The sequence below is a fragment of the Melanotaenia boesemani genome, chromosome 20 (genome assembly GCF_017639745.1).
Source record: "Melanotaenia boesemani isolate fMelBoe1 chromosome 20, fMelBoe1.pri, whole genome shotgun sequence".
NCBI classification, from domain to species: Eukaryota; Metazoa; Chordata; class Actinopteri; order Atheriniformes; family Melanotaeniidae; genus Melanotaenia; species Melanotaenia boesemani.
In genome coordinates, this window is record NC_055701.1 from 11,146,313 (window position 1) to 11,174,193 (window position 27,881).

The window sequence follows — 27,881 nt, forward strand, 5'->3', positions numbered from 1 at the left end:
AAGGTAAGGACACTGTGATAAGCTTTTAAGTAAGTAGTGTCTACCCTGCTTTTCACATCCTTCAGCTTCGGGAGGATCTCCAGCCCGAAGCCATCGGCCTGACCTCGGGTCCTGTTCCCTCCATTCATGTAGTTCCCAAAGGCCAGAACAAGACCCATCACATCCTGCAAGCTCTTACACTCTAGCAGACCCTAATACAGAAACACAAGTAAACATTTTTTTGGGAAAGTAGCCCTTTATGTTTCTTAATGACACATCTGAAAGTGTGTTTGTTGACATGCTGTCCTTACTTTGCAGACATTGGAGATAATTTCCACCTTACGACGTATAGAGGAGATGGTCTCCAGGAATACTGACTGGAAGATGATGCAGTGGGCTCGGCCTGCAAAGTCAGGAATCTGGGAGAGCTCATAGAGAAACCTGGAAAACAAGAAAAGGGAGGAGGAGGAGAGAGAAGAGGAGGAAGAAGAGAGGGGGGGAATAGAGGAGGAATGGGGTGTGATGTGTTATGACAGAATTAAACAAAATGTCTAACAGGAAGAAGTATTTTGGGGCCTTGGCAGGCCCAGCTTCCCCACACAGGCTGGCTGAGTCAATGTTGCTGTTCACAGGCAGGCAGGCAGCTGATAGTCATGAGCGGCGCTGCTCGGCTGGGTTTGAAAGGTCCACGGGGTCGGGTGGAGGGAAAGCAGCAAGCGGTGCACAGAGACTGATCAAAGGTAGCTCTGGCCTGATGCGGGACGACTTATGTAAACAGTGCCGTGTCGGAGGGGAGCGGAGCAGTAACATCCTGTGTGATTAGGCTGTGCTGATGGAGGTAGACACTGAGTAAGGATGACTCAGGCAGCTATAGTGACAGCTCTGGTCAAACATGGAAATAGGAAGGCCAGGCAGAGCGGCACCGCTGGGTCCAAACCTCGTTAACTGCCCTGGACTACTTAACCCCAACAGGAACTACTGAACTACTGAAGCAATGCCTGATGATACATAAGTTTGCACACAAGTTGCAAAATACATAACCCCACCCCCTAAAAAAACAAGTTTTAAGTTATTACTATTACAAGCAGGTTAAATGCATTTTTACACAGTTATTAATACAAAATCAATATTTAAACTTGAAACTTTTCATAAGAATGGGCAAACTTACTATGATTTAATATAGAAGAATATCCCACAATAATTAAAACTACTTTAAAAAAAAAAAAAAAAAAAAAAAGAGTTGTTAAAAATAATCTTACTGTTCAGGTTTGTCCAGCAGTTTGACTTCATCTTCCTTGGAGGTCTGATAATGTCCCATTATCCTGTCTAACTCATCACTGGTGGCCCTCTGTGAGGACACACATGTAATATAAATACAGATAGTGCACTGTAAAAAACACTGTAAGCACTAAAGAAAAAAACTATTAAGAATGTTTTATGCATGTAAAAAATCTATTTTTACATTTATTGAATGACTTTACAGGCTCAGCTACTTACATTTTCATACAAAGCCTCAATGGTTTCCAAATCCACCACCGAGTTGTCCACATTAAGAACAGCTGGTAAAGATAACAGCAAAGACATTCATTATGAGCAGTCTTATAAATGGGGGAAATTTTGGCCCGAGCATGTTGCCTTTTAAGTGTTGACAGTGATGAACAAGCCCAGCGACAGATATAAACTTTTAATAGCCTTGAAATTTTGTTACAAGTTAGATAATACTACAATTAGTACGTGAGATAAAAAAAAATATTCACAAATCTTAAAACGTTAAAGCTACAAAAAAAGATTATTCGATGCTGCTTGCATACTACACCACACCTCCTTCAAAATGAAAAAAGCATTTTTAGAAAACATGTAGCTGAATTATATACCGAAAATATCAGCTTTTTTACATTGTTGGTGCAGAGACCGCTGACACTGAGCCAAAACTGGAGATCCTCTCCTCAACTCTCAAGCGAATTGGCATGGCTCAGAGAAGAAAGCCAGAAACTGCTTAACCTCTGAGCCCATAGTTAGAACCACCACAGCCAACAACCAACTAATGATTATAAAGTTGGGGTGGGTGGGTTGGTGAGTGATGGGGGGCAGCAAAAGGTGAGAAGATGCTGGTTTTGCAAACTGAGTCTTGCAAGACTTTGTTTTAATTGCAAAAAGTAAACGTAGGGACAGAGGACAGGAAAGAATGGCACAAAAAGATAACTGTGTAGTGTCTTTAAGGTGTTTCAGGTTTATGCCTTAGTGATGGAGGGGGGAGGAGGGCGTCATGATGGGTGGGATGGCTCCACTGCTTCTGGATCAGCTGACAGCTGTCTGGTTGGTGTCAGTTAAGGATGGCTGCACACCACATTCTTTCTGATGAATCTTTAAGATGCATCACATAGCAGGAACAAAAAGCTAAAAACGCAACAAAACTGATGACTGATGACTCTGTGGGACTGGGATAGGCTTAAATTCCAACTAATTTTGAATCTAAGCTTTAATTTTGGCTGATCTGGCAGCCAAAAGTTTGGAATGGAAAACACCAAACCAAATATTCTATTAGGGAATTATCTATGGTTGGACTTCCAGGCTAGTTCCTCTGTTGTTGTGCAAAGCTCCACAAAAATAATGTTAAAGTAATAATAATAATAATATCTACGATGGAAGAATGTGGGGTATTTTAAATAGCAAACAATTTACATAATTAAATAAAGGGTGGTTTTTAAAATAATTTCAATGACATACGCAAATATTAACAACTTCAGCAACAACCGCCCAGTCTTTCCAATCATGCAATGACTTCCATTCTGGTTTGCAGCTGTTCTGCAGCAGAGAAGCTGTCAATGCGATCCTAGAGTCTGGATCAGAGAAAACGCTGGAGGTCCATTTCCTACATCTTATTAGAGTGGATTATTCAGTCCCTCAGCCATGTAGCCGTCAATCACACACCAAAGGGGGGCCTGCCCCAGTGTGCACAGGAGCACTCTGATCTGAGGGGAGCCGGATATCTCTCCACACCGACAGATCAAAGCCTGCCTGCCAACGGCCTCACACCCTCTCCTTCCACTTTTCACTCCTGTGGTGTGTGTGTGTGTTTGTGTGCGTGCGGTGAGGTGAGGTGGTGTGTGGGGGAGAGCCTCCCCTTACCCTTGAACGATGGTGGCCCTGTAGGTCACCCCCAGTCACTGCGATGGGTGCTTTTGACCCCCTCTCTTTTAACCAGAGCGCTGCCTTCCCCTGCTTTCCTCTCCCTCCCTCCCTCATAGCTGTAATTACATTACATGTACCATGTCCTTTTAATTTGGCAACAAAGAGGAGGCAAGCAGGCGAGGCCAGCCTTTAGAAGTGCTTTTTAGGGGTTCTGTCCTTTATTGTCAAATTCAAATTGTCCATTTCACATGCACCTCCCATTAAAGAGAAAGGAGGCAGCCACACGCTGGGTGGGAACAGGCCTTTTTACCAAACAACCTCTACAAACTGACACTGGAACAGGGAGAAAGGCACCGAGGGGAGAGGAAAAAAATCTAAACAAGATGGTTGCACTGGTGTATGTGCTTTTTGGCTGGTGTTTGAGGCAGTTTTATGTGGTAGCACAGTGTCTGCTAACTGTGGAAGGTGGTTTTGTACATGCTTAGATCATTAGTGGGGTGTCAGTCCCATTAGGCTTGTGGAAACCGTCACTGGCTACAATAAACAGATCTGCTGGCCGCATGCTCAGACTAGCAGGCGGCAGGCATTCTCAGCCACAGTCCCAGGACAGGACTAATTCCTGGCCCATCTATGATGTCCCCAACACACATTCTATGTGTTTACACACCCATGCAGCCACACACACACATTTTTCCACTGACAAACCAAGCATGCAATCAATCTGTGCAGCTTTCTAAATGAAGGAGATCACAATTTGATTTTAACCAGCACAGGAGGTCTGACAGAAGGGTTGCTTTCACCCCAGTGTTGCCATCTCTTGTTTTGACAAATCCAGGCACTCTCTTTCCCGTTGTGCTAACTGGAAAAATCATCCTAGCTCCACTTGAGTCACAAATGAATCCAAAAGAAGTGTCTCAAGTTACAAATTAGTTGCTGTCAAGAGGTAGGAATGTATCCTCCGCTGCAAGGTTCGCTATCTCATCGCTAAAAATAAGTCCATCTGCATTTCATCAGGAGTCATCCTCAGCTTATTGTTAAATGGGAAAGTAAATTTAGTTTGTTTCTGTTGAAACTGAAACAGAGCTTCTTTCCTGAAAGACAGGAAGACGACATAGTGTCCACATACTTCTAGAGATGTTGAACAGACTGAGGGAACATTGCTCACCTTGTTGAATGTCCTTCATCTCCAGATGCAGACTTGAAATGAGGATGCCGACTGCCTGTGAGCGCTTCCCATCCAGCAGCTTGATAATCTAGAAAATAAATAAATAAGTAAACAGGATGTATTTATTTGTGGAAGTTTTCATACGATTTGGAACAATTTGCAGGTGAGAATAAAAATGACAGCACATGACTTGAAATTAACTGTATAATTGCTCATTATTTTCAATTTAACAATTTATAGCTGCACCTTAGACTTTCTCAAACAAAATTTAATTAAAAGGAAGGTAAAACTTCTAAGTCTTCTAAGACTATGGAAACAGACAACAGATAAGCTACACAGCGAGCCTGAAGCACCATTTGGTCTAAGCAGCCTGCAAACTATCTGGATTGATCCTAATGACCAAATTCATCAACGCTCTTTGTTATAAGACATCACCATGACGCAAAAGGCCAGGAAACATGGACCCTGCAGACATTGCTTGGACCTGCTTTGCCAATGAAGGAGTGAATTTGTACAAAAAAAAAAAACAAAACAAAAAAAAACACCTCCTCCAGTTTACCCAAGAACACGTGTGAGATATAATCAAAAAATATCAAGTCACAGTGAAAGTACAAAGGCAAAAGTGGTACCATAAAAGGACAGTCTAGAAGAGCAAGGCGAAGAGAAGCAGAGTTTTTATAACAAACTATAAATTCACAGGATTTTTATTTGTGCCTACACATGGTCACAATTACTTATGACTGAATTAGCCGTAAAGCCAGAGAAAGTTTTGGCAAGGTAAAGCCCTGCTCTAAAACTTAATGTGTCAGGCTTCTTCATTAGGTATTATGGCGTTGTCGGCTACTGGGTTATCCAGTGAGAGCTGGAGAGCAGAAGCCTTAGAAGTGGGTATTACATTACAGGGCGTTAGTTGGTGCCATGCCGCTTCCAGCTCTATGACCTGGATCACTAGGGATCTCCCACTCTGGGGACTGGGGAGAAGACCGAGTACCAGGCTTTCCCAACACCTCTTAATTAACCACTTTGGACGGGCCACACTAAATACAGCCCAGAAACCATTCCTGCTTGCTGTGGCTGTAGAACTCGCTAATTAGCCTAAACAATTAAGTTAATGAGAAAAGAAAACTGATACTGGATGCTTGCACAAACAGCTTGTGTAGATGGAGGGTGCGGGGCGATGCTGATGCTGAGACAGGTAGACAGCAAGAGCTAATGGCCCCCCCCTGTGGATAAAAAGAGAAGGGAAGGGTGGCTTTTATTTGAAACTGATGTGGCCACTTGAGTAACAAGGACAGAGAAAAATCTCAGTGAGAAAATAAGAACAGGCTGCAAAAATAAATATAGTGATAGTAGGATATACTGTGAGCGCCAGAGGTTTTGAGCTGAAGCAGGTGGCTGATGTTAGGAAATGTGGGACGCAAATACAGAGCAATGCATAGTTTATACTAGCTGAGAAGCCAGCCTGCTCATCACGAACCGTTTGTCTCACTATCCGTCTGGACTCACCCAGGCACATGTTACAAAAACAACTGGATCAAGACTCCCCATCAATACCCACTTCATGCACACCCAGTGGTGTTAACCTCACACCCACTCTCCCACGTCATAGCCAGGACTTCAAATATGTCTTTAATAAACTTACAATGAGTTCTCATAAATTATAAAATGTTTGTTTAAGAAGATCCGCCATGTATAAACTTAATACCGCTTTGACTTATGTGTGTATAGGAAATTTTGTTTACTGATTGGTGCGCAAACTCAATAGCACATTTAGCTGCAATGATTTCTCCATCGTCATCCATCTCTCCCTTCCTCCTCATCTCTCAAGAATGTACCAACATGCAGATTTTAAGCTCCCCAACGCCTATAGGTGCCCCAATTTCATTGCCTCCTTTAGCTAGTGGAGCCACATGCATGCAATTATACCCCCGGTCCAGTCCGGTCCGGTCCAGTCTGCTCTTGTGGGAGAGCTCTCATCTATGTCATCTCCAGGGCTTTGATATGTTAATCAGTGGAGAGCAAAGGGCTCCAGAGTAAACAAGAGCTTTGATTTTTCTATGGCACACATGATAAAGATTAACCCACTCTTGTAGGCATCGGCTGCATCCCCCGAATTTTAACTTTTGGCGTGTGCAGTTGTTGGAAAGTGGGGAAGTGGATCATATGCATAATGCAGACACACATTCCATTCCCACCCACTCATCTCCTCTCGCCGTGCAGAGCCCCGGGCTGTGGCGTTGTGCATGATCTGGCAACACTTTCTGAGCAAGTGCATAATGACTTGTGAGGATGTGCTGTCATCACACACACAGAAACTAAAACACACACATCGGCGCATTTGCAAAAAGAAATAAATAAATTACACAGTCACAGAAGAGGCAACTGAAGCACTCTCCTCACACAGACAGAAAAGTACACCCACTGACTGTGGGCAGGTTGTGTGTGTGTCAACTGGTACTGGTTATCATGCAGAGGGACCCACAAACACACCACTGTCTGGCCTGGGAACACATTTAGAAAACTACCGAGAGTTACATAAACAGCACTTTTTAGAAAGAACTTGAATTTTTTAATGTAATTGTAAAACATTTTGATCTCACATAGTTTTCAGTTTACTTTTAGCCATATCATTCAAGTTATTCATTGAGAAATTACAACATACATGACAAGGAAACCAAAATAATTAGGTAAATTAGTTGAGAAATTGAAAAGAACTCAACAATGCTTAGTACAATGTGAATAAAACCAGAATGCATTGTATTTCTGACATAAGCAACGCCTTTACTGACAAGAATGTATAGATGGCTGCTCATGCGAAGTGTATCATTACACCTCCACACCATTGCATGTGAAGACTTTTGAGCTGGGCACTGGTAAAAAGCAAGATGGTCTCTTTCCTCTTTAGCCAGAATCCATTTCCAAAACAACTTAAAGTTTTTTCTCAAGAAGACATCAGCAATTTTGGATCTTGTTTGTCTGTGTTTTGTTTTATTTTTCTTCAGTTTTAACATGCATTTGTACGTGAGTGATGCAATGTGTTTACTGACTATTGTTTTAATAAGCGCAGACAAAACTGACCTAATGCCAATTCAAACAAATTAGTTTTGAGATGTTTTCTTGGAGGAAAGGAATTTTAAAAACCTTAGCACTAACTAAATGTACAGGTATTTATTGCAAATTTAGAACACCATAATAAACTAACTTTTATAGATACTAATAATTATCTTTTGCATGAAAATATGCTACAAACAGATAAAAATCTGCCTTCTTTTCCTTTGCACCTCTAAAGAATGAAAAGAGCATCTGCAAACAGCAGCAGCTGCAATTGGAAAGAAAACTTGCTTTGCTGACATTTTGCTAATAAAAAAATACATGAGTGTTCGTCTACCCCTGCATCAACTACTAAAGTCCTTTTGCTCTCTTCCATTTTTACAGTTTTTGCTGCTGAGCGATTCCCCATCTTCTCCCTGTAAACCATCTATTTGTGCAGTTTCCCTCTTCCCTGTAACATCTACCTCCATGATCTAGTTGCCTTCAATTCAGTAGCAGCTAGCTTTCAGTCCTACTTTCATCCCTTCCTTTCCACCCTCTCTGTTCTTTTCCTTCTTTTCTTTCCCATGCTGAAATTCTTGGAAGTCATCATTAGCTGGTGATTCAGATGATTTCTTACTCAAATGATTTCTCTCCTTTCCACTCACAATATAAACTCTCGAGAACAAAAAAAATGATCAAGTAAACATGTCTCTATTACTTTGACGTGCTTTCCAGGATGTTAAACTTCTAAAGTGGATGAAAGTAAGCACGCTTTTGTGTATTCTCTTTTCATATTTAATCTGAGTTGGATTTCAAACACAGATCTTGGTATCAAATGTAAAAAATACTGTGTAGTTTACCATACTTGGATCAAAATGTCTGGTATATGTGCCGTCGGCTCCTTTTACACACCAAATGTTTCATTGGACATGAAGTTTTTTTCAATTTTTTTGTGACTGATATTCATTTGTAATAACTGAGCTTCCATTAAAGCCTCCTCCATGCTGATGTAAGCCAAGACAGGAGACAGTTGTCTGAGTTGGATCAAATGTTGGACCATTTGAGTGACCAGACTGAATGGAGAGATGTAGGGATGGAGACCAGGGACAGAAAAAACAGACATGCACACACACTGTGGCCCTCAGGAGCAAAGTGGAGCCTTTACAAATTGATCAGAATAGGGGACGTGTATGGATTTTAGTGGGGAGAGTCTGGGGCAGTGGCCGATTTTTAACTGCTCGGACGCCAGGGTGAAGACCATGAGGCAGCCAGGCCGCTGACACAGCGCTGGCTGCAGAAGTGCAGAGTTGCAACATTTGACAGGACATCAACAAGTAAGTCTTTGTTGGGTTGGAGGGAATGGTGGATCAATCCGGGATAAATCACAGAGGTGCTGATTTTCTTGACTTGCTCCACTTTGGCAAACTTGTGCAGAAAGAGAAAAACAAAATCTGAAGCCATAGTCCTGCACAGCAATAGAAGCTTACCCAAAAGGAGAGAAGAAACACACAAGTGCGCACACAAGGGAATGAACTTGATAGCCTGGACTGGCCCAGTTCAAAATCTGGCAGCTGCACAGGCAACGGTCTGGAGGAGGGTCTGATAAGACTTGCAATCCATTTCTTCCTGATTTACTGTTACATTTTTAAGGGATTTGTGATAGAAGATGGCAGTGCACAAAAGCCTCTTTTAAACCAAACTAAACAAAAGAGCATGGTTGCTTGTGACAAAATGTAAAGGACAAAAAGGTAAATAATAGCAGCCAGAACCAAAGCTGAGTGACTCTACCTTCTTAGATTTGGCTTTCTTCTCATAGGTGTCTGATAGAGGCTTCTTCTTCTGCTGTACTGTGGCCTTAGAGAATAGATCCTCAAACTCATTGGTGTTGACAATATCAGGTTCCTTCAGTGACCCCCACAGACTGTTGTTGCTAGAAAAAAAAAGGTAAACTGATGCATAAAACCATAAAACTCAGGTTATGGGGTGTAAAACATTTTATCAAAGTGTCTAAGAGAAAAGGTAAGCAACAAAGATGTTACATGGGCTTAATAAACTAAATGTTCTCACTCTGGCAGCTTATTTGATGTTTATTTGACCTGTTTTCCATTTTCCATTTTGCAGTGCGACAAAAACTTGGCAGGAACTCCTGCAATCTCGACTTTCAAAAGCACTGTTTATGAGTTAGGTGATAAAAATAACAAAAGCTTCAGACACGCTTGTTTCTGTATAATAGGACCATTTCCCGCAAAGACAAAAATCGGGGAGGCAAATGTTGTGTTTCAGAAGTTGCTGAGTAACATGGAAAAAAACAAACAGAAGTAGAAACAAGCACAAGAGATGGCTAAAGTCAAGAGGATGTTCAGCACTTTGTTGTTACAAACACATCTTCTGACACGCATCTGGCTATGCTTACCATCCCAGGGTCTCTTAATCACACAGACATTAACAGTTCAAAAGGCTTAAAATCAAATAATCTAAACAAAGACTTAGTAATGACGATACTCATGATTTCCAATTATCTTTTCACACATTGCAGTTCCTCCTGCAGGTCATTGTTTGATGACATTACAGCTCATCTGTCAAGTCCCATTAACAGTAAGAAAGAGAGCCATGAACACAAGTCACATATGCAAGCACTGCATGCCATTTCATGTCCTAAATACCAGAAAAATCCACTGCAGTGCTACAGTTACTCAGTTAGGGTCAAGTGAGTCTATGTTGGCCTCCTGCTGCAGTGATGAGAGGGTCTTCTGATGAGAACTTAATTATAATGTCTCAAAAACTCCTTTGATTTCACTCTCCTCTCTTATTAAGATTGAGAACTCTGAATGTAACAGCGCAGCAAAATGGCTTGAAAAAGAAAATTATATCTAAAGATTTCAGCATTATATAAATGATTTCAAATCAATCCTTAAAATCTAGCAAATGCAGCTTCCTAAGTGAGCCTCCTGCAAAACTGTACTTTCAGCTTACATTCAGACTCTGGGCACCATTTCAAAACTTGCACTGCTGCCCCTCATAACTCAGAACCCCCACACCTTTAACACAACTGATCCAGCTATAGTTAAACATCTGACCCATTTAATGCCCCTTAACTTGGCTCTTTATAGTTTAATTTATAGCCAACAAGAAACTGCTGTTGTGTAGTCAGTCAGTCCCCAAGTGCTGACAAGGACCTGCAAGAGAACCACAGCTCAGTTTCCCCCCACTAATCCAGCCATGGAAATACAAGGCCATAAAGCTGGAAGGCTGGCACTCAGTGGCAACAACCACAGCCACTGTAAATGGTCTGGATAATCCACTTATAACTACAGAGTATCTCATAAGAGCCTTTAGATTAGGAAGAGTGGTACACTGACTGTAGTTCCGATACCTCTATGGATATGAGTATTTAGACCCCATTAAGCCACAGCATAACAGAGTCACTCTTCCAGCTTTGACTCTAGTCTGGCAGTGACTCTCTGAGGTGGCCCTCAAAAACATAAAATTAAGATGACAACGGGCAAACAAATGACGTCATGTCTGTTCTGGAAAGCCACCATTATTATTAAATGTGAAACCAAGGTTCTCAACAAAACGGAATCTGGGAAAACATCAGCACAGGAAACTCATGATCACATGATCAGTCAGACCAACCGTTAAGACAGATTAACTGGAACAACTTATTTGGGGCAGTGCAGGTCAAAGCTGTGGGGGGAAATTGGCTGGTAAGACTGAACCCGTGAGGTTGTCCAACCTGGAGGTTTGTGTAAAACCTGTGTATTATTCTTACCTAGTCTCATTTAGCAAAACTCCTGAATCAAATCTATAAAAAGAAGATTTATACGTACTTATTGTCCTGTATTTGTATCCTTGTCCAGTACAGAGGCTTCATGGGACAGGCAGGCTCAATGGTAGGTTTCCGTGGCCCCTTCTCCACTTTCTGGCCAAACCCACCCATAGGAGGAGGTGGCGGGGGACCACAGCCTGGAGGAGGGGGAGGTGGAGGTGGACCACCTCCAGGTAGGCCAAAAGGGGGAGGTGGAGGTGGTGGAGGTGGTGGACCACCTCCTGGGGTAGGAGGTAGTGGAGGAGGTGGTGGTGGTAGACCAGTGTGACCTGGCAAAGGGGGTGGAGGGGGTGGAGGTGGTCCTGAGAGGCTTGGTGGTGGAGGAGGAGGAGGAGGCGGAGGGGGTGGACAAGATGGGCCTGGGGTCGTTTCAGCTTTTAGATACAGTTCAAAAGAGTCCAAGTTGAGTTTTTTAGGCAGGTTCTGACTGGGGCTTTGAGCGAGGCCACCTCCATCACCCTCAGGGCTCTTAAGGAAGGTCTCCCTGTCCGTCTGGATTCCCACAGTGCGGCAGGTCTTTGGAGTCAGTTCATCTGCAGTGGACACAGCCACATCGCGGACCCCACCCCGCTCCTGACCCGGGCTGTCTCTCCGCAGCTTAGCAATGACTCCCTCCAGCTCTGATACTGAAACAGCATGCTCACCTCGCAGTTGGAAGATTTTAAGCTCAAAGTCGGACTGTGAAGAACAAAATGCCAGATGTACAAGTACAGAGTCACAAACTTCAGTCAGTTTGACATCACATGATAAAGCTGTATGTTTTCCTTTAAATGAACTTGTTAGTTTTCTAATTGTTTTTTAATGGGACTTTAATAAGAGTGATTCTTGACTGAAGAATAACAAATATGTACCATTGTTGTGGCTCAGCTGTGGGACATGTTTCCCAGTGTAAGCATAAACCCTTTAAAAAGGTCGACATCAAATTAAAGGTTTCCAGCAGACTGGCTGAGAAACCAATTCTGAGGTCAGAGTTTTCAAGGCAGTGGTCCATAAAGCAATTTATCAGTGGTACAAATTATGTAACACAGCCAGGCCTACTTTATTTTTCTTTCTGGGTTTCCAATGACAGGTTTGGTTCTTGTTTGAGTTAGCAGAAGGGAGACACCTGTGAAACACAGCTCCATGTTTTCTTTTGATCAATGGAATACTGTCAAATTTAAGAGGGATTTAGAGAGAGCTGTCATGATGGAGACCAAAGAGATATCCATCTAAGGTCTGTCTGCATGTGTGTGGTAAGGACTAAGATTAAAAACTTCAGTAGGAACAATCCTTTAGATTGCTTTTTTTAATTCAAACAAGAATCCAACTTCATCCTTGATGTACATATTCTAAAAAATTAAACACTGACAAGGTACTAAAAACCTGAATATTGTTAAAACATCATTGATCAGGACATATTCTCTTAACATTTTTTACTTATATTACATTTTATACAAGATGTTGTCATAAAAAAGTAATAGAGTGCAGTTTCTTCTGTCATGATGACAAAGTCTTGTTTCAAGTTCTTGAATTTTTAACCTGTTTATAGTAGATTTGACTGTTTTTGAACTTTTATAGACACCATGTAGCAACTTAACTGTGGCCTCTGTAAAGTTTCTGTACTGTGAGGAAAAGCCTCACCATAGTTTGGGCTTCTGTAGTTCTGCATCTGAGCATTTCATGCTTACATGGCGCCATCTTGTGGCCACAGCTATCAGTTGCTGGAGCACATTACTGTCTATTAACAAGGTAAACTTATCAGATGTCTCCCACCAGTAACTGATTGGACAAATGTAGTTGTTTTGTTGTAACACAGCCATGACTGCTCAAATTTGAAGAACTATAGCGAGTCCCCTGAGTTGAGAGCATCACATGCATGGTATGGTCTCGACTCAAATCTACTACATTCAACTTACGTGTATTCTCTCCAGATCTTCTTTGCATTCTCTTTTCAGCTGCAAGAGGGCAGCCTGGTGCTCTGAAACAAGCCAGAACATGTACACTTAGCACTAAAAATCACTCTGCTGACTCATTATTAGTGAATTGCCATTTTTTTTAAGAGAAACTTTTAAAAAACATATACAATGAAAACATTTAACTTTCTTCATCTGCAAAATGCTACAGAAGGTTGGCTTGCTTTTAGTATGAAAGGCTATATGAGACAACCAACTGGTTTTAGGTACACTGCTCCCAAAACACAAATAAAAAGCAACTAATCTGCTGCTGCCAATAAACTGGGTTAAAAATAATTAGCTAACTTCCACATGGTTTCATTGAAATCTGATAACATAAACCTGTAACAAATGTAATCTTTAACAACTCCTATTGCATTAGATAATTCATTTTATTGCGCTCATCAGTGTGTTCCTGTAAGTGTTTATTATAATAACAGTAATGTATGTTATAAAATGTCATTCTCTTATCAAATAAAAAAAGAAACCTAGAGGGCAAAAAAGCATAACATTAATTCAGTAAGTAGCTCACATTCAACCACCTTTCCTTATTTTTTTTTCATACGAATCACAGATAATACAAATGGATAAAATAATAGTATCACTTTGACAGTTGCAAAAAAAAAGTGTGGGATGTATTCATTTCCTTTTTTGTGAGACTAGTCCAGTGTTTCGTAATGCTAAATCAGATAATAAATCTCATTTTCTTAGCATGTGTAGATTGGAGCAGCTCTTATATGACAGCTACCAAGATGTCCCCAGGTCATTTCACTCAGTGTGGAAACTTCCTGAGCAAAAAAAAAAAAAAAAACATCCCAATCTGATCAGTCATCTTTTTGTGCTACCAGTAACACTATTATTTTTTTATCCGTGTTTGAAGCAAAAATATTGTGAAACCGAGATGTTTTCTTATTTTTCTTGCATTTATTTTCTTTTTGCAGAGGCTTTCTTGGGCTGTATCCTAAAAAAAAACCAGAGAAGATCATTTTCAGGATGTACTTTTGAGGTGTTTACAATTTAGAATCGTCTCTCATTTCTTTACTTGACAGTATTTGAATTCATGTAACAATAAAGATTCGCAAATGAGATCAGTTTCCTTATGCAATCCTGTTTGTATGTATTGCAGATTAGATAAGCAGTTAGAGATGCTGATTGAGATTGTGTTGTTGTAATGATTAATCAGAGCCAAAGAGAATCATGTAGATACAAAAATCTTTAAGAATTTACAGTTTACTAAAACTATTCTTAACAGAATGAATGCAACTGATGCTATTTTTATTGATCATGAATGTGTGATTTAAAGACAAGTATTACAGGGTTATGTGTATAATAAGTATGAATTTTATTTTTTTTTATCTTTATGGGACACAGGCTGGACTTTTGCTCTGCAACTCAGACTCCACACTATTCTCTTTGACAAGCTGGAACAAAGGAGCTCAAAATCACTGGAATAACTCAAATTAAATCTTTATCCATTTTCTTGATAAGTCTACATCACAGAGAACACAAGCAGCAGTTTTTGCTGCTGCTGTAAGTTTAGATTCCCCGAAAATGAGTCTGAAAGTACAGCTTTTTCCTTTTCAACCTCTTGTGTGTCATTCCACCTTTTAAGTGCAAAGTTTGCCAAAGAAACTGTTTCCATTCACAGTTTTGCCCCATTAAACTGTTCAATTGTTGTGCCATGATGCAACAAAAACTGTGTTCTTAAAAAGGATTTTAGGGATTTTTACAGCCTGCTGCTGATTCTTAGCTTACTCTGCATGATTTGTCTTAGACATTTCAAGTAAAGTGCAGGGGCAACGATTAGATAACGGTGCCTCTACGTTTGTTTCAATGTTTTAAAGCTGACACTCAAGCCAAAAAGGAAGATTCCTTCAAGCGATTCTATTGTAGCTCTACTGGCTGTTGTCCACCAAGCCAATCAGTGTGAGGTGTGTCTGTGTGAGGTTAGCTCGGATGATCCTGTGTATGCATTCCTGGTCTTTGATGTAAACAAAGGCAACAGTGTCTAAATCTAGAAGCTTGAAGTTCTTACCTGCTTCTGTATACTTGAGCCCCACCTTCTCCTCCTCATCTTTAGGTTTAGGTGGAGGCCAAACAGCCTGCAGACGCCCTGGAGTCCGGTCCTCACTGTCTGTAGGGGATACGACCTCTGTCTACAGGGAGAAATAACATGAGTGAATACCATGACCAGTGTGATTCATGCCTTTGTATCAAGGCAAAATAATTTCCACAAAATTATGTGGTGCAGTCATGACTTCATGTTATGGCTACATACACTAGCCTCTGTGGGACTTGTGAGGTCACTGCCAGCAGATTTGGAGGTTTTCTCAAAAATGGACCGCAGAATTTCCTTGTCATTCTTGATTTTCTTTTTCACTGCCTCAAGGTCAGCATCTTCTGTCTTCTCCTTTTTAAGAGTCTTGGGGCCAAAAAGGCTTCTAAAGGTTTCATAAGCTAGGTCTGAGGTCTTCTTTCTCTCAGGGGTGAAGGTAGGAGTAGGTGGATCTGGACTTTTCCCTTCTGCAACCTCTCCTCCATTCTCAGACTCATTTTTGCCATTAACACCATCACTCTCTGGCTCACTATTTGATTTTTTAGTGTCATCATGATTGTCTACGTTGTGTGGCTCAATGAGCTGTCCCACCACAGAGCTTTTAGACTCTGCAGCTGATTTAAGCTCCAAGTGCTTTTTGATTGGAGAGGCTGTCTTCTGCTCGGGAAAAAGCTTGGCTTTGTTTACTGTCTTCTTGAGGCTGAGCAAGGCCAGTTCAGCATCCTTCTCCCTCTGCTTGATCTCTGACAGTACCTCCCTGTCTTCCCCCACCACTCCTTTCTTCAGCACCCGCAAACCACTAAAGAGAGCTGGCATCTGGAAGGAAGGGGGTGAAGAGAAAGCCGTGCCCTTGGATGGGGATGAGTTGGAAGAGGTAGAGGTGGTAGCAGATGAAACTGGTGTTGCTGTATGTGTTTGTAGAGTCTTTACATCTGTTGTGTCCTGTGCAGCAGGGCTGGCACATTGGCTATCAATTGTGGACTCTTCAGGTGTAGATAACGGAGATTTGAGCATGTCACACCTGGACTGTGTCAAACCAGTGGTGTCTGCTTGTTTCTCTGGATTGAATGATGACTGGTTTAAGACCTCAGGTGTCACTGAGCTGGAATGACGCTCTTCAGGTCCCTCTTCAGCTTGTTGCTCTTGTGTCTCCTCATTTTGTTTTAATGGAGAGGCCATGTCAGTTTCATGGCCTGAAACCTCCAAAATCTGATGCCCAGAGATGACTGAAGGAACTGGCTGAGAGCAATCTATTCCAGCATACTCCTCATTATCATCTGCTGCCACATCCATTTTAGTATTTTCCTCAGCTGGTGATGCTTCTGTAACCACAGACACTGTGGTAGTACTCTCTTTGGAACAACAGGTATCTTCCTGTTTGGACCCTGAAGAGACCAGAGATAACCTAGATTTACCTCTACTGGCATATCTACTGGAGTATAGAATAGCCTCTATGCGGGATCTTTCCTTAAATTTGTGTGTTGTAAAGACAGGCACTTTTGGCGCTTCTCCATCTCCATGTTCCACTGCATTATCATCCCCATCGGGTAGAGCAGATGTTCCAGAAGTGTCACAATTGACCCCTGCCTCTGACAGCTTGTGGGCCCCCTCATCATCCTCATTTTCTGCGTCACTATATGTTTCCACCCGTGTGACCTGTACCAGATCAGAGTCAACTGTGGCTCTAACTGCTGCTTTAACTTGTTCACCAGAATCCTTCTCGGATGATTCAGTCGTTTGCTCTAAATCACAGGAATCAGTCACATTATCCTGAAGCACATATAGACTTCCTGGGAGGTTTTCTTTACTTTTAATTTGACTACTTTCAGGGTTATAAATCTCTCCATCTGAAAGCTCCTTAAACGATGTCAACACAGCTGGATTTGCACCCTGATCCCGTGTGAATAAACTGCTGAAGGCGTTAAGGATGGAACTAGTGGGCTGCTTCCCTTGTTCATCTGAGTTAACACTTGTGCTGTCCATGTTTACTCAGAGTGTGACTCAAGCTGAGAGCAAAAAGAGGAAAACCAAAGCTGATAGTAGGTTCAGTATCCAAAAATATTACCAAAGGTTCATCTCCCCACATCCAGTTTTCCAAGCCGTTCCTGTTTAACTTCTACTGTTGGCAGGGAACAAAAGAACAAAAGGCCTTTGTATTGACAAATCTCCCCCACTCCTCTTACCTTCTCTTGGAGGCAGCCTGTTATAGCAAAACTATCCTGTAATCCATTCTAATGATACACAAACAGGCTGCATATAGTAGGCATTCATAATATTACAAAGACTACTCCTGGCTGTATGCTGTCTGTGGTACGTTTAAACCTCCGTTCTGTGAGCAGGATTCCATGACACAGCAAGTAAAGTCAAGTTGCAGAGTGGTTGGAAGGCTGCCCTGCTGTAATCTCCCAGGAACAGCAGCAGAACAGAGTTCACCTGTTTTTCACAAAAGCGTTTCTAACAGCTTGAGCGGCATTCTTCATCAAGTTCCTGGTTCTCTACATGTTGGTGTGCGGTCTGTAATCCATGACTAAACAGTTCTTCTAGTTGGAGTTTGTCTTCTTGCGCGTGTTGGTCTCAGTTTTCAGGAAAATCTTGTGTGCTGGTGTGTGAGAAAATCCTTTAAGGTTGGAGGGGAAAAAAAAGAGAGGATTTCACTGGTCTACCCAGTCTGGAGACGCCTGTCTTGAGGTCCCTCCCTCCCTGGGAGGGAACCTACAGAGCCAGGCACCACAGGTGTCTGATTACCTATGCTCACTTGAAAGCCCCTGAAATAGCTGCAAAGGTAAAAGAGCAATCACAGACAGGGAAATAGATAAACGTGTGGAGGTCTGTGAAGTAGCATTACACCATAAAGCGGTGAGCTCCTGCAACACAGAGTTTAAGATGAAGAGATTAGGCAGCCTGGTGATAGCCAGCTTGAGCTAATATGCTAAGATGCTAACGTGTGATTACTAGCTTGTGAACACTCAAAAGAGAACAGCTGCTGAATTCAACCGGAAAAAAATATTGCATATTGATTTACCTACCTACCTACCTCATCTACAAACACCAAAATGCTCTCCATACAACTGGCTTTCCGATTAAAATCAGCAGTTTAGCTGCATGGCAATGTTTGTAGAGATCTTTCAAAACTTACAAGCTAACATTAGCTAAAGTTGACATGCTAACAACAGTGTATGTAACGACACAGAAAACGTTCTAAGTCTTTTTCCTAATCACAATTACTCTATAATTTTTGATGGACGTTTTTGATTGACCTTGAAGGAAACATTCAAACTGCAGTTGCCCTTAGCAACCGAAGGTCACTCTTCTTGAAAGCATTCCTTTTCACTGCCTGATTGAGCACAGCTCAAGCTGGGCTAACATTGTGCTTTAAACCATGCTTTAGAAATGTTATTCATCAGGGGTGGACTAAAAAGAAACCACTTGAAATAAGTTATTTAATCCAAAAGTACTGTATGAATAACAAAAAATGTTGTAAACATATCTGCCACTTTTGTTATTGAACAGCAGAACAAAATACCACTTGTAATTGCTGTTTCCTAATAATGCCACAAAATGAGCTTCTGTGGCTGAGTGATATAGTGCAGAACCGTTTTATTTCCAATAAATCCCTTTGGTGATTCTGCTACAAAGAGGGAAAGTGACAGATTTAAAATAATATGTGACACACACTAGTTTTATAGTGACATAAGTGACATTTACAAGTTGGATATAACATAAATACAGGTGGCTTCATCCTCTCCCTTCTTTTCTGCGTTTATCTGTGACAACACGGTGGAATACATCATGTTCAATCACTGTGGAAAAATAGACTGTGACAAAAAAAAGTCATGTCACATTAGTACGTGAAAACACGCTCGCTTTTATGACAATACAGGGCACCTAAATCTGTACATGACCTTTCGACTGGTATGTTAAGTGTTAAAGCTACTGATGTGTTAAGTGATTATGCTCACAGTCAGAGCAGTTGCCATGTGTGATATCTCAGAAAACAATACATAGCTTTAGCTAATACACTACCCGCCCAAATCCACACCCAAAAAATCTGCCACAGGAATGAAGAGCAGGCAGCATGGTGGAATGTGAAGAGCCTTACAGAGATGGAAATTGTTTTCAAATCATTTTTAGATTACTCAAAAAGTTTCCACTTGTTCTGCATACTGAAACCTGATGGTAGGTGGAAACAGAAATTATTTTCTGTAGAAAGAGAGAAATCTTCAGATACAACTTCTTATTATCTCATCTTATTACAAGGTGCATTTAAATTACTGTACCGTAAGAATATCTAAGAAAGTGTTTTTTTCTCTTATCTGAACGCAAGAGCTTTGAGTGAAATGATTTTGGTCAGTTTTGGCTAAGAACTCTGGCACAGAGCTTAAAATCCACAACTTGCTAATCCATTTCTAAGAATTCATGATCAGGTGATCTAATACCCTAAAAATGGAGAGAAATCCCAATCGTGCAGTAAAGATGTGAAAACATGCAGTACAGCCAACTTTGACAAAGTCAGTATGCTGCAAATATTTGAAGGCTCTCACCGTGCACTCTAGCTTGGGGTAATAAGGTGTATCCCCAATGATGTCATCCTCAGGTGGCGTGATGCGTAGGAAGTCCAGGTGATCGGGGCGGGGAACGCAAGGATGGGGCTCCTGAGGGTCATCGCCATCTAGCATCCAAATATCATCCTGACGCAGGAGGGAATCTTCTACATAAACACAAACAGACAGTTAAATGGTAATTAATGATGCATGTTGCAGAGGGCAACAAAGCATGAACTAATTGCAAGACAGCCAAACATAATAGGTGTGATCATGTGTAACACAGCTAGCTAAGCAGCTCTGATTGAAGCAAGCTGTTTTTTCTTTCGCTTGCATGGGTAAGATCAATGGTACAAAGTAGAAAACAATAAAGCAGTTCTCTGCTTAGTGACAGACTCGAGGGCCAATGGCTATTTTCATCTGCACTTTGCCAGCCTTGTCAACATTACTGCACTGATCCAATAAGAGAATACAGCTGCAGAACAATGGTTTCTAAAACAATCACTACAGTATATTGATCTGCATTCATAACATCCTTGTTGTAACACAGCCATGACTAATCATTTTTCAGCAAAGCCACTGTGTTCAGGTAGGTATTTGAGGTTAGCATGAGCCTGTATGTTTAGTCTTCTTAAGGCCCTGATTTGAGGGATATAGAAGATTTAAACATACACTGGGAAAGGAAGCTGTCTCCTGACCGTGCAGAATGATGATTGCACTATAATTCTGATCGTCACCATTTGAAAAACAAAGCTAGGACAGACAAAAACTTGCAAGAAGAGCTCAACCTCTCAGCTATTTTTGATGCAGTATGCTGCAAAGATCTAATTCATTCTTTGGACTGCAGAGCTCATGGCCTTTAATATTTACTTCTCTGAGGTTTAATCAAGACACTGCACCAACTTGCTGCATCTAATTACCTTAACAAAAATATATTACTATCACATTCACAGAAGTATGGCATATCATGCTTAGATATTTACATTCACTTTCTCAAAGGAACTTGTCATGAAACCAAAAGGGGAAAAAAAAGTTTAAACATGTAGAGTGCTAAGGTAAAAGAATGAAAAGAGAAGAGAGTGTGTACACTGAGAGTGGAGGGGGCAAATTTAGTTGAATTCAGTTTTATCCAGCTGTCATATGACACCTTGACCTGTTTTATGAGGTGGGAACTGAGAAATATAGTCCACATCCTGTTCGACCAGATGCTAAAATATCCTGCAATGTCAGTATGTGATGAGGATGCTTGAAGAGGACATACGGTATTACATGACTTCTGCACATCAGTCACTTCTAAAAGCTTGGAAGTCCCCTTGAATAGATCCCCAGAGTCTCGTGTCTCAGCCAAATGCTTTTAGTACAGTTAACAGGGCCCACACACACACACACACACACACACACAAAAGCAAATGTGGGTCTTTATAGAAAAATGGAAGCATTGAATTTCCGGTTCAGTATCCTAGCACAATCGCTCATTAAGTGACAGCAGTGATGCCTTCAGCTCTGGCAATTATCAGGACTTTGACAGCGGGTGGGGGAGGGGTATGTAGGATTAGATTAATAACTTTTCATTATGATAATGTAGTGCTGCATGGCCCTGCAGAAGGAACTGCTGATTGTAAACTGGGATGGTTCCAAATGCACAGTTAAGCCCAATCTGGGCCAAGGAAGGAAACCACTGATCAGGAACAGCAGCACCCTCCACAGTCCCTGGGTCTAGTAAAAAGGCTAACAGGCACAGTGCTATCCATCTGAGACAGACACAAATACCATATGATATACAGCAAGTTTGCCATATCAATGAATGTCTTTACAATAATTAATAATCTTCTGTGCATGCCTCTTTGATTTAACAGATTTCTAGCTTAAAAGACTTTTAATCACAGGGGAAAAAAAACAAAAAAAAAAAAACTATTTGATGGCCCACAGTGCCACCATCTGGACAGGGAGCAAAGAGAACATGTATGCCTCCTGGCAACATACAGTTAAAGACAGCATGTAACACTGTAAACAGAAAATCAACACTTAGATGCATTTAATAAAGAAGTGCTTCATTAAATCCTTTGGTAGTCAATTTACTTTTAACTGTGACATGCACAATCACACAAGTTTACTAGCCCAGAGGAGAGTGATGTGCTGTCACTGAGGTTATAACTGAATATTCACTGTGTTTCTGGAGTATAAATATTTCAAGTTGCAACAATGATAAATTTATCCTAGCTAAAGACAGCGCTAACCCCTTAAATATCTATATCATCTACATACACAGTACATTCTGATTTAGCAAAGTCTTGTGTGTTTAGTTGTGTCCCTAAGATGTCTCCAGTAAATACAGGAAACCTCTAAAAGCCTGTCCGTGCAGTCAGGCTTCTTCATGTTAAATTAAAATAAAATCACATGTACAAGTGAGAAACTAGCAAAAAGGATGGCCATTTCCATTTTCCCTCTTCAACTTGACATTCTATGTGTTGTAAATAATTTTTAAGTTAATTTATTTTTTATTTTTCATCTGTTTTTTTAATCTATGTGTTTTGAGTGGATCAGATGCCACAGTGGTGAATGATCCGGCTGTCCGTTACACTGTGAGGCGATCATTATTCATCCAGTGGTCAAAGAGAGAGTCTTGTAAACCATACTCTAAAGGCACTCTAAAGACAGGAAACCACTAAAAGAAAATCCCTTAAAAGGCATGCTTCATCTTGTGTATCTGGCAAGAAACAATTAGTGATCCTGATCATTGACATGACATCATCAAGGGACCACTGCAGACCAGGCAGAAAGTATTAGCAAGTTATTATAAAACAGCTATTTTCACATACTCCAGCTCCCAATTCTAATACAAAAACAAACAGCCTTGCCTAGTGTACCCCATTTTATCCCCTAAAATATGTCACCTCATCAATCAAAGTACAGAACCATGCGGCATGCTGAGTACATCTGGCAGCCTTCACCTCCCTCCATCACTTTTAACCAAGAAAAAGAATCATTAACTTTTACATAAAAATCAATGCAGGATTTATAAATCAGACAGCTTCTACTCTGCTTGTCACAGCCTGGTTTTTCTAGCATGTTTGTTGGCTGTGCACGCCTGGCAGGTTTGCTGATTAAATGACTGGTTTGGCTGTTGGGGCTAACGTCAACAGAAAGGCAGCTACAAGTGGGAACGGAGGGAAGAGTGCTGCAGTGCTCCGTCTAAGAGCCGAAGCAGAAACCTAGCATGACATGATGCGCGCAGAGATGTCATTATCTATTTAAGATGCAGTTTGAAATTCAGAGGCGAGGTAAATGGAGGAAAACTTTTATTACACCTGGCAGACCATGAATATGAAGACAGGGGCTTTGGTTACCTCCCAATGGTGAGAATGAAAAAGCAGGAACATGGAGGAGAACCCATTTAAAGTTGCTACAGCAGAAAAATAAAACACAAAAAAATTCCAAATGCATGTGATGCAACATAGCTGACATATTCCAAGCAAAGTTATTTATTAAAAAAAAACAACAAGAGAAGGACTTTGTGCCTTGTGAGACAGACTGAGAGGCTCTCGTAGCCTGCTCTGGCAAGAACAGACTTTATTATCTAAATAGAGTTGGTCATTGTCTTCCATGGTTGCAACAATGTGGCACGGCAGTGCACGTTGTGTTGAGTGACAGCTAGTAGCAGAGCTATACACTCTCTCTGCACTGATCAGTAGCATATGACCTTGCTGCAACATATTAGGTAATCTGATTATGGCATTGGCTGCCATTTGTCAGACAATTGTAAGCAGGGAGTTGAGGAAGGGAGGGCTAAAGAGAGAGAGAGAGAGAGATGCTGAATTTGATGGACACCAGGAACTTGAAATTCCTGATTTCCAGCTAAAAGTCTGAGCCAAAAATTATTTACTGATTAACAACTTGAGTTGGGTTTCTCAACCTTAAATTTAGGCCTTCCCTAAAAACAAAGTTTCATGTAAAATGAATCACATACAGACAGACATAGTAAGTCTGCAATTTCACTCTGTTTTGGCTTTAGAAGATTAGCTTCCTCACTTTGTGGTTTTACTTCATTCTCACCACTCTCATCATTATTGGCCAGATGCAGTGAAGATGAAGTATAATCCCAAAGGATGACCACCAGCTGTGAGCATTAGTGGAGTATTTAAAGTGTTTACATGCTCTTATGTGGCTGTAAAATAGTATTTAGTCTTTCTATTATTATTAAAATGCTAATAAATTGCTGTTTGATGCTGCAAAAGGATGCAAATGCATTATTCTGAGAAACTGACAAACATGATCACATGAACATACTAACACCTTTGGTAAAATCATGTGGTCTGCTATCATGCAGCATGAGAGTATTATCATGAGGGAAACAAAAGACAAAAGAATTTGTTTAAATAAAAACATTTTGCAGTGTGATCACACTCATTAATAAGCATTGAGCTTCAATAAAAGAACCCTGATTAAAGAGCCCGAGCCATAATTAATTCAACCTTTGCAAACCATGAAGCGCCAGGCATCACACTGACCCACTTAGTCCTTTCTGAATGTGCTCTGTGATGTTCATTTATCTGTGTTAACATCTGAAGTGTATTCAATTATCAAGCAACACAAGGGCAATCTACTAAACAGCTCAGCAAAACTGTGAGAGGAAATTTGTTTAAGATTAAAGGTTTAAGCCAGTCTCTGGAGGTTGTGCAGCATGTTGCACGAGGACTACATGATGTACAAGAAAACTGAGTATCTGGAGTCTCGTGCTCAAGTAACAGAACAACAGAAGTGGAGTCTAGTTTTATAGAATGTCTATTATGAGTTTGTGCATGCCTTGATGAGGACACACAAACACAGAGTCATTTTAAACGGCGCTGATCCAAATCTCCCCCTCATGAGCAAATCTGAACCATATTTCCCTGCTTTGGTTCACACGGCTCTGCACTCCTCTTTCAGCTGCTGCTGAGTTGAGCATTGATCAAAAATGCATTATTTTTCTTCCTATAGGGGTAAAAGTATTTACTCAAATGTGATAAATGTCCAGCTGTCATTTGCAATCAGTAAATATTAGAAACAATAGATTGACTGTTTTGTTTGCTGCTGCACATTAATTAATTGTCAACGTGATTAATTAATGTACAAAAGTGAAGTTAACTGTTATTGGCTGCCCTGAATTGCAAAAGTTATATGAAAATAACTACTTTTGTATAATCAAAACATCTTTAAAAAATGTCTAAAAATTTGCTACAAAAAAAAAAAGCTAAAAGATTCTTGCATATAATGAAACAAGAAATGCATACATCAAATTTAGACTGCTTTTAATGAAACCTTTTTAAATGAATTTAAATTAGCTCCTCAAAATAAATAAATAAATAAAACTATTAGATGGGACCCTCACTGCTCTGCAGCACCCTGAGACTGAGTAACTGTACTCCACAACTTTTATTTCCAACTTTTGGCCTCATGTTACAGCTGCATTTTTCTTTACAGTATTGCATCACATGCCAGCAACTGGATACCAAATACATTGACTGCTTTGAAAGCACACCAGGGCTGATTCAGCAAGAAATGAAAAGAACATTATTTGAGGAAGGGAGGAAAAGAAAGAGAGAAATTGACAGAGCAAAAGAAAAGCCAAGACTGAACATCAGACTGACTTCTGGCTGGAGAGAGCTCAGGAGGATGCGAGATGGATGCTGAATTAGCCTTTGTTAAAAGGCACCGCAGTGTAAAAATCTATCAAAGTTCAGTAGTGGTGCTGGCCAAGGACTCAAATGAGCAAAAATTCTGATCATACTAAATAGATTTCCATTTATTTTCAATTATAATTCAAGTTTCCCCTTAAACATACAAGAAATCCCAGCTTCCAATAATTCTGATTGTATAATTTTGTATTAACTTTAAACCAACACAGAAAAAGAAACTTCCACTGATCTAAAGGGCATGAGGTCACAGAAAGGCATGACCAAGTGTGCTAAATACAAGCTGGGAACGAAAACAGAGCCTGGTAGCTGATCACTGATGAAAAGTCATTCTGACATCCCTGAACTAGGCTTATACCATCACTGTGGCTTTGCAGAGATTATATAGAGTACACTGAGAATGCTCAAAATCCATTTATTGTACCATTGTCAGATTTACATGCCCCAGATGAGATTCTAAAAGCAAAGAATAAGGAAATTATAATCCTTTTTCCTACAGCCCTTGCACCCAACAGGTCTCAGGTTTTCCAGCAGCTTACTGTGAACTTGTTGGGATATGGGTCAGGGCGAGGGATAGCCGATCTCAGAGAGTTCAAATTGGTAATGCTTCTGTTACCGTTTTGCTCATGGGAACTCTCGACAGGTCGAACTCTGTGTCAACTTTATGCCTTTGATCTGGGACACTCCCCCTAATCTCTACCTTCCCCTGCAGCACCGAGTGAGTTAATATGGACCATCAGCCAAAATATTCTCAGGCCCTGCTTCCCCCATGTGCAGCTCTGTGGGTGAGTTTTTAATTTGTGGTCACATAAATAATCCAAAACCACAGCAGCGACTAACTAACAAATAGCTCTTGGAAAACAGACCTCATTTGTCGGTCAAACTAAGTTTATTAGACACCAGCTTGAAAGGAAAAACTAATACTCCCCCTGTGGAATGTGTGTGTCACACACCACAAGCCATCTCTTTCCTTTGAAAACCTGCATCAGTGATCACAAGCCAACAAAAAGTTTGTGCCACAGACAAAAGCATCAATGTTTTCTTTCACCTCCCAGCAGGAGGTCTGAACATGACACAATGTTTTCAAAGTGATTTTTCACCACTCACCTGTTGTGGTGGAGTTGCTGGAGGAGTTCCGCTTGGAGCTGCTCGGTTGCCTGCTGAGGTTCAGATCCAGATGAGTGACAGTTCGCTTGTTGCCGTTCTTGTCGATGACCTCGGTGTAAATTTTGGGTTCATCTGTGTTACTGGAGCTGTCTCTATCGGGGTCTTCGTCTTTATCTGAAAGTAGGACGATGCGGTGATTGAGTTGTGGGCTCCCATGCTTAGATGATAGAGGGGACAGCACTGGGGACATGCTCTGGAGGCTGTTTGAAGCTGGGAAAGATGTGTTGAAGACCCCAGCGAGAGAGGGTGATAAGGGGCTCTTTAAGTGGGATCTGGCTGGGACAAAAGGCTCTGTAGTGTGGGACAGAGGCAGCCGTAGACCCTCTGAAGGCTTATTTAATGTCTTTTCCTTACTGACACCTAGCAGGTGCTCTCTGTTTGATCCTTTCCACTCTCCGTTCTCCTGATGACTTCTGTTTGTCCCTGGATGAAGCCCAACCTTGTCTGGACTTGTGTGGCTGACATGTTCCACTTTCCCTTCCACATCCTGCACTTTGGCAACTACCCTGACCCCCATGTTCCTTTGGTTTATTTCACTATAAAGTTGTTGAGCAGACTTGAGATTTGATGCATTCACAGTCTCAACAGGAGATTCAAACCTTTTAATTGGTCGAAGATTGCTCCCACTGTCTCTTCTGGTCAGACCCTCCAGCAGGCTGCAAGATGTCGACTCGTAGCCCAACTCACCGTCACACTCTGAGAAATCATTACAGAAATCCATATCAGGGTCAAACGTACGGTTGTCCTCCATGAAGTCCCAGCTCTCACGAGTAATCTGGAAGGGTTCTTCCATTGGCAGGATAGGATTACTGACAGCGCTGACATTAGAACCCGTCACCAGGCTGTCAGACACGCGATCAGAGGCCGTTATCCTGGTAAATTGCTCTTTTTTTGAAGCTACAGATGTAGACACCTTCTCAGTTGGAAGCTCCACATATGAATGTCCTTTAGCAACTTTCTTTTGAGTCTTACTGTGTAGTAAATCCTCGTCTACCTTCTTGCCTCCCATTTTTTTCAGCTTTTTGCCCCTGGATGCACCTCTCTTATGCTCCCCGTGGGAGTAACTGCTGCTGCTGGGTACCTGACCTTCAAGGTGAACTTCCTGACCCTCCATGTTATCCTGGAGTTTCCCATCCTGGTTACCCATCCTGACTTTGTTAGCACAGTCCCGACACAGCGACAACAGATCCACCAGCAACTGGTGGTTCTCAGCCGCCAGCCAGCAGAACTCTGCGACTGCTGCCTTTGCTGCCTGCTGGGAGTTAAAGAGTTTACTTGAGGAGTCGGAAGACTGGCGTCTTTGTGTGGATGCTGCAAGATCTTCCTTCCCCCAGTCATGGTCATTACCAGTGCTTTCTGAATGAGAGGTGCGGTTC

At 41.3% G+C, this 27,881-nt stretch overlaps 1 protein-coding gene across 2 annotated transcripts in view; it reads right to left on the reverse strand.

The window, feature by feature from the left end:
• LOC121631460 (formin-like) overlaps positions 1 to 27,639 on the reverse strand; it is a 46,822-nt gene extending 19,183 nt beyond the window's left edge. The window contains exons 1-11 of one of the 2 annotated variants that reach the window (XM_041972378.1): positions 26,446 to 27,639; positions 19,667 to 19,833; positions 15,105 to 15,225; positions 13,034 to 13,095; positions 11,140 to 11,816; positions 9,098 to 9,239; positions 4,277 to 4,364; positions 1,477 to 1,538; positions 1,239 to 1,327; positions 291 to 420; positions 45 to 191 (exon numbers count right to left, since the gene is read on the reverse strand). In XM_041972378.1, the coding sequence (XP_041828312.1) occupies positions 45 to 191; positions 291 to 420; positions 1,239 to 1,327; positions 1,477 to 1,538; positions 4,277 to 4,364; positions 9,098 to 9,239; positions 11,140 to 11,816; positions 13,034 to 13,095; positions 15,105 to 15,225; positions 19,667 to 19,833; positions 26,446 to 27,619 (2,859 nt within the window). In that variant the 5' untranslated portion in view covers positions 27,620 to 27,639. Of the gene's footprint in view, positions 1 to 44; positions 192 to 290; positions 421 to 1,238; positions 1,328 to 1,476; positions 1,539 to 4,276; positions 4,365 to 9,097; positions 9,240 to 11,139; positions 11,817 to 13,033; positions 13,096 to 15,104; positions 15,226 to 15,347; positions 17,711 to 19,666; positions 19,834 to 26,445 lie in introns of those variants that run through there. The other variant, XM_041972377.1, reaches the window with a different exon arrangement.
• Between the last annotated feature and the right edge of the window lie 242 nt (positions 27,640 to 27,881).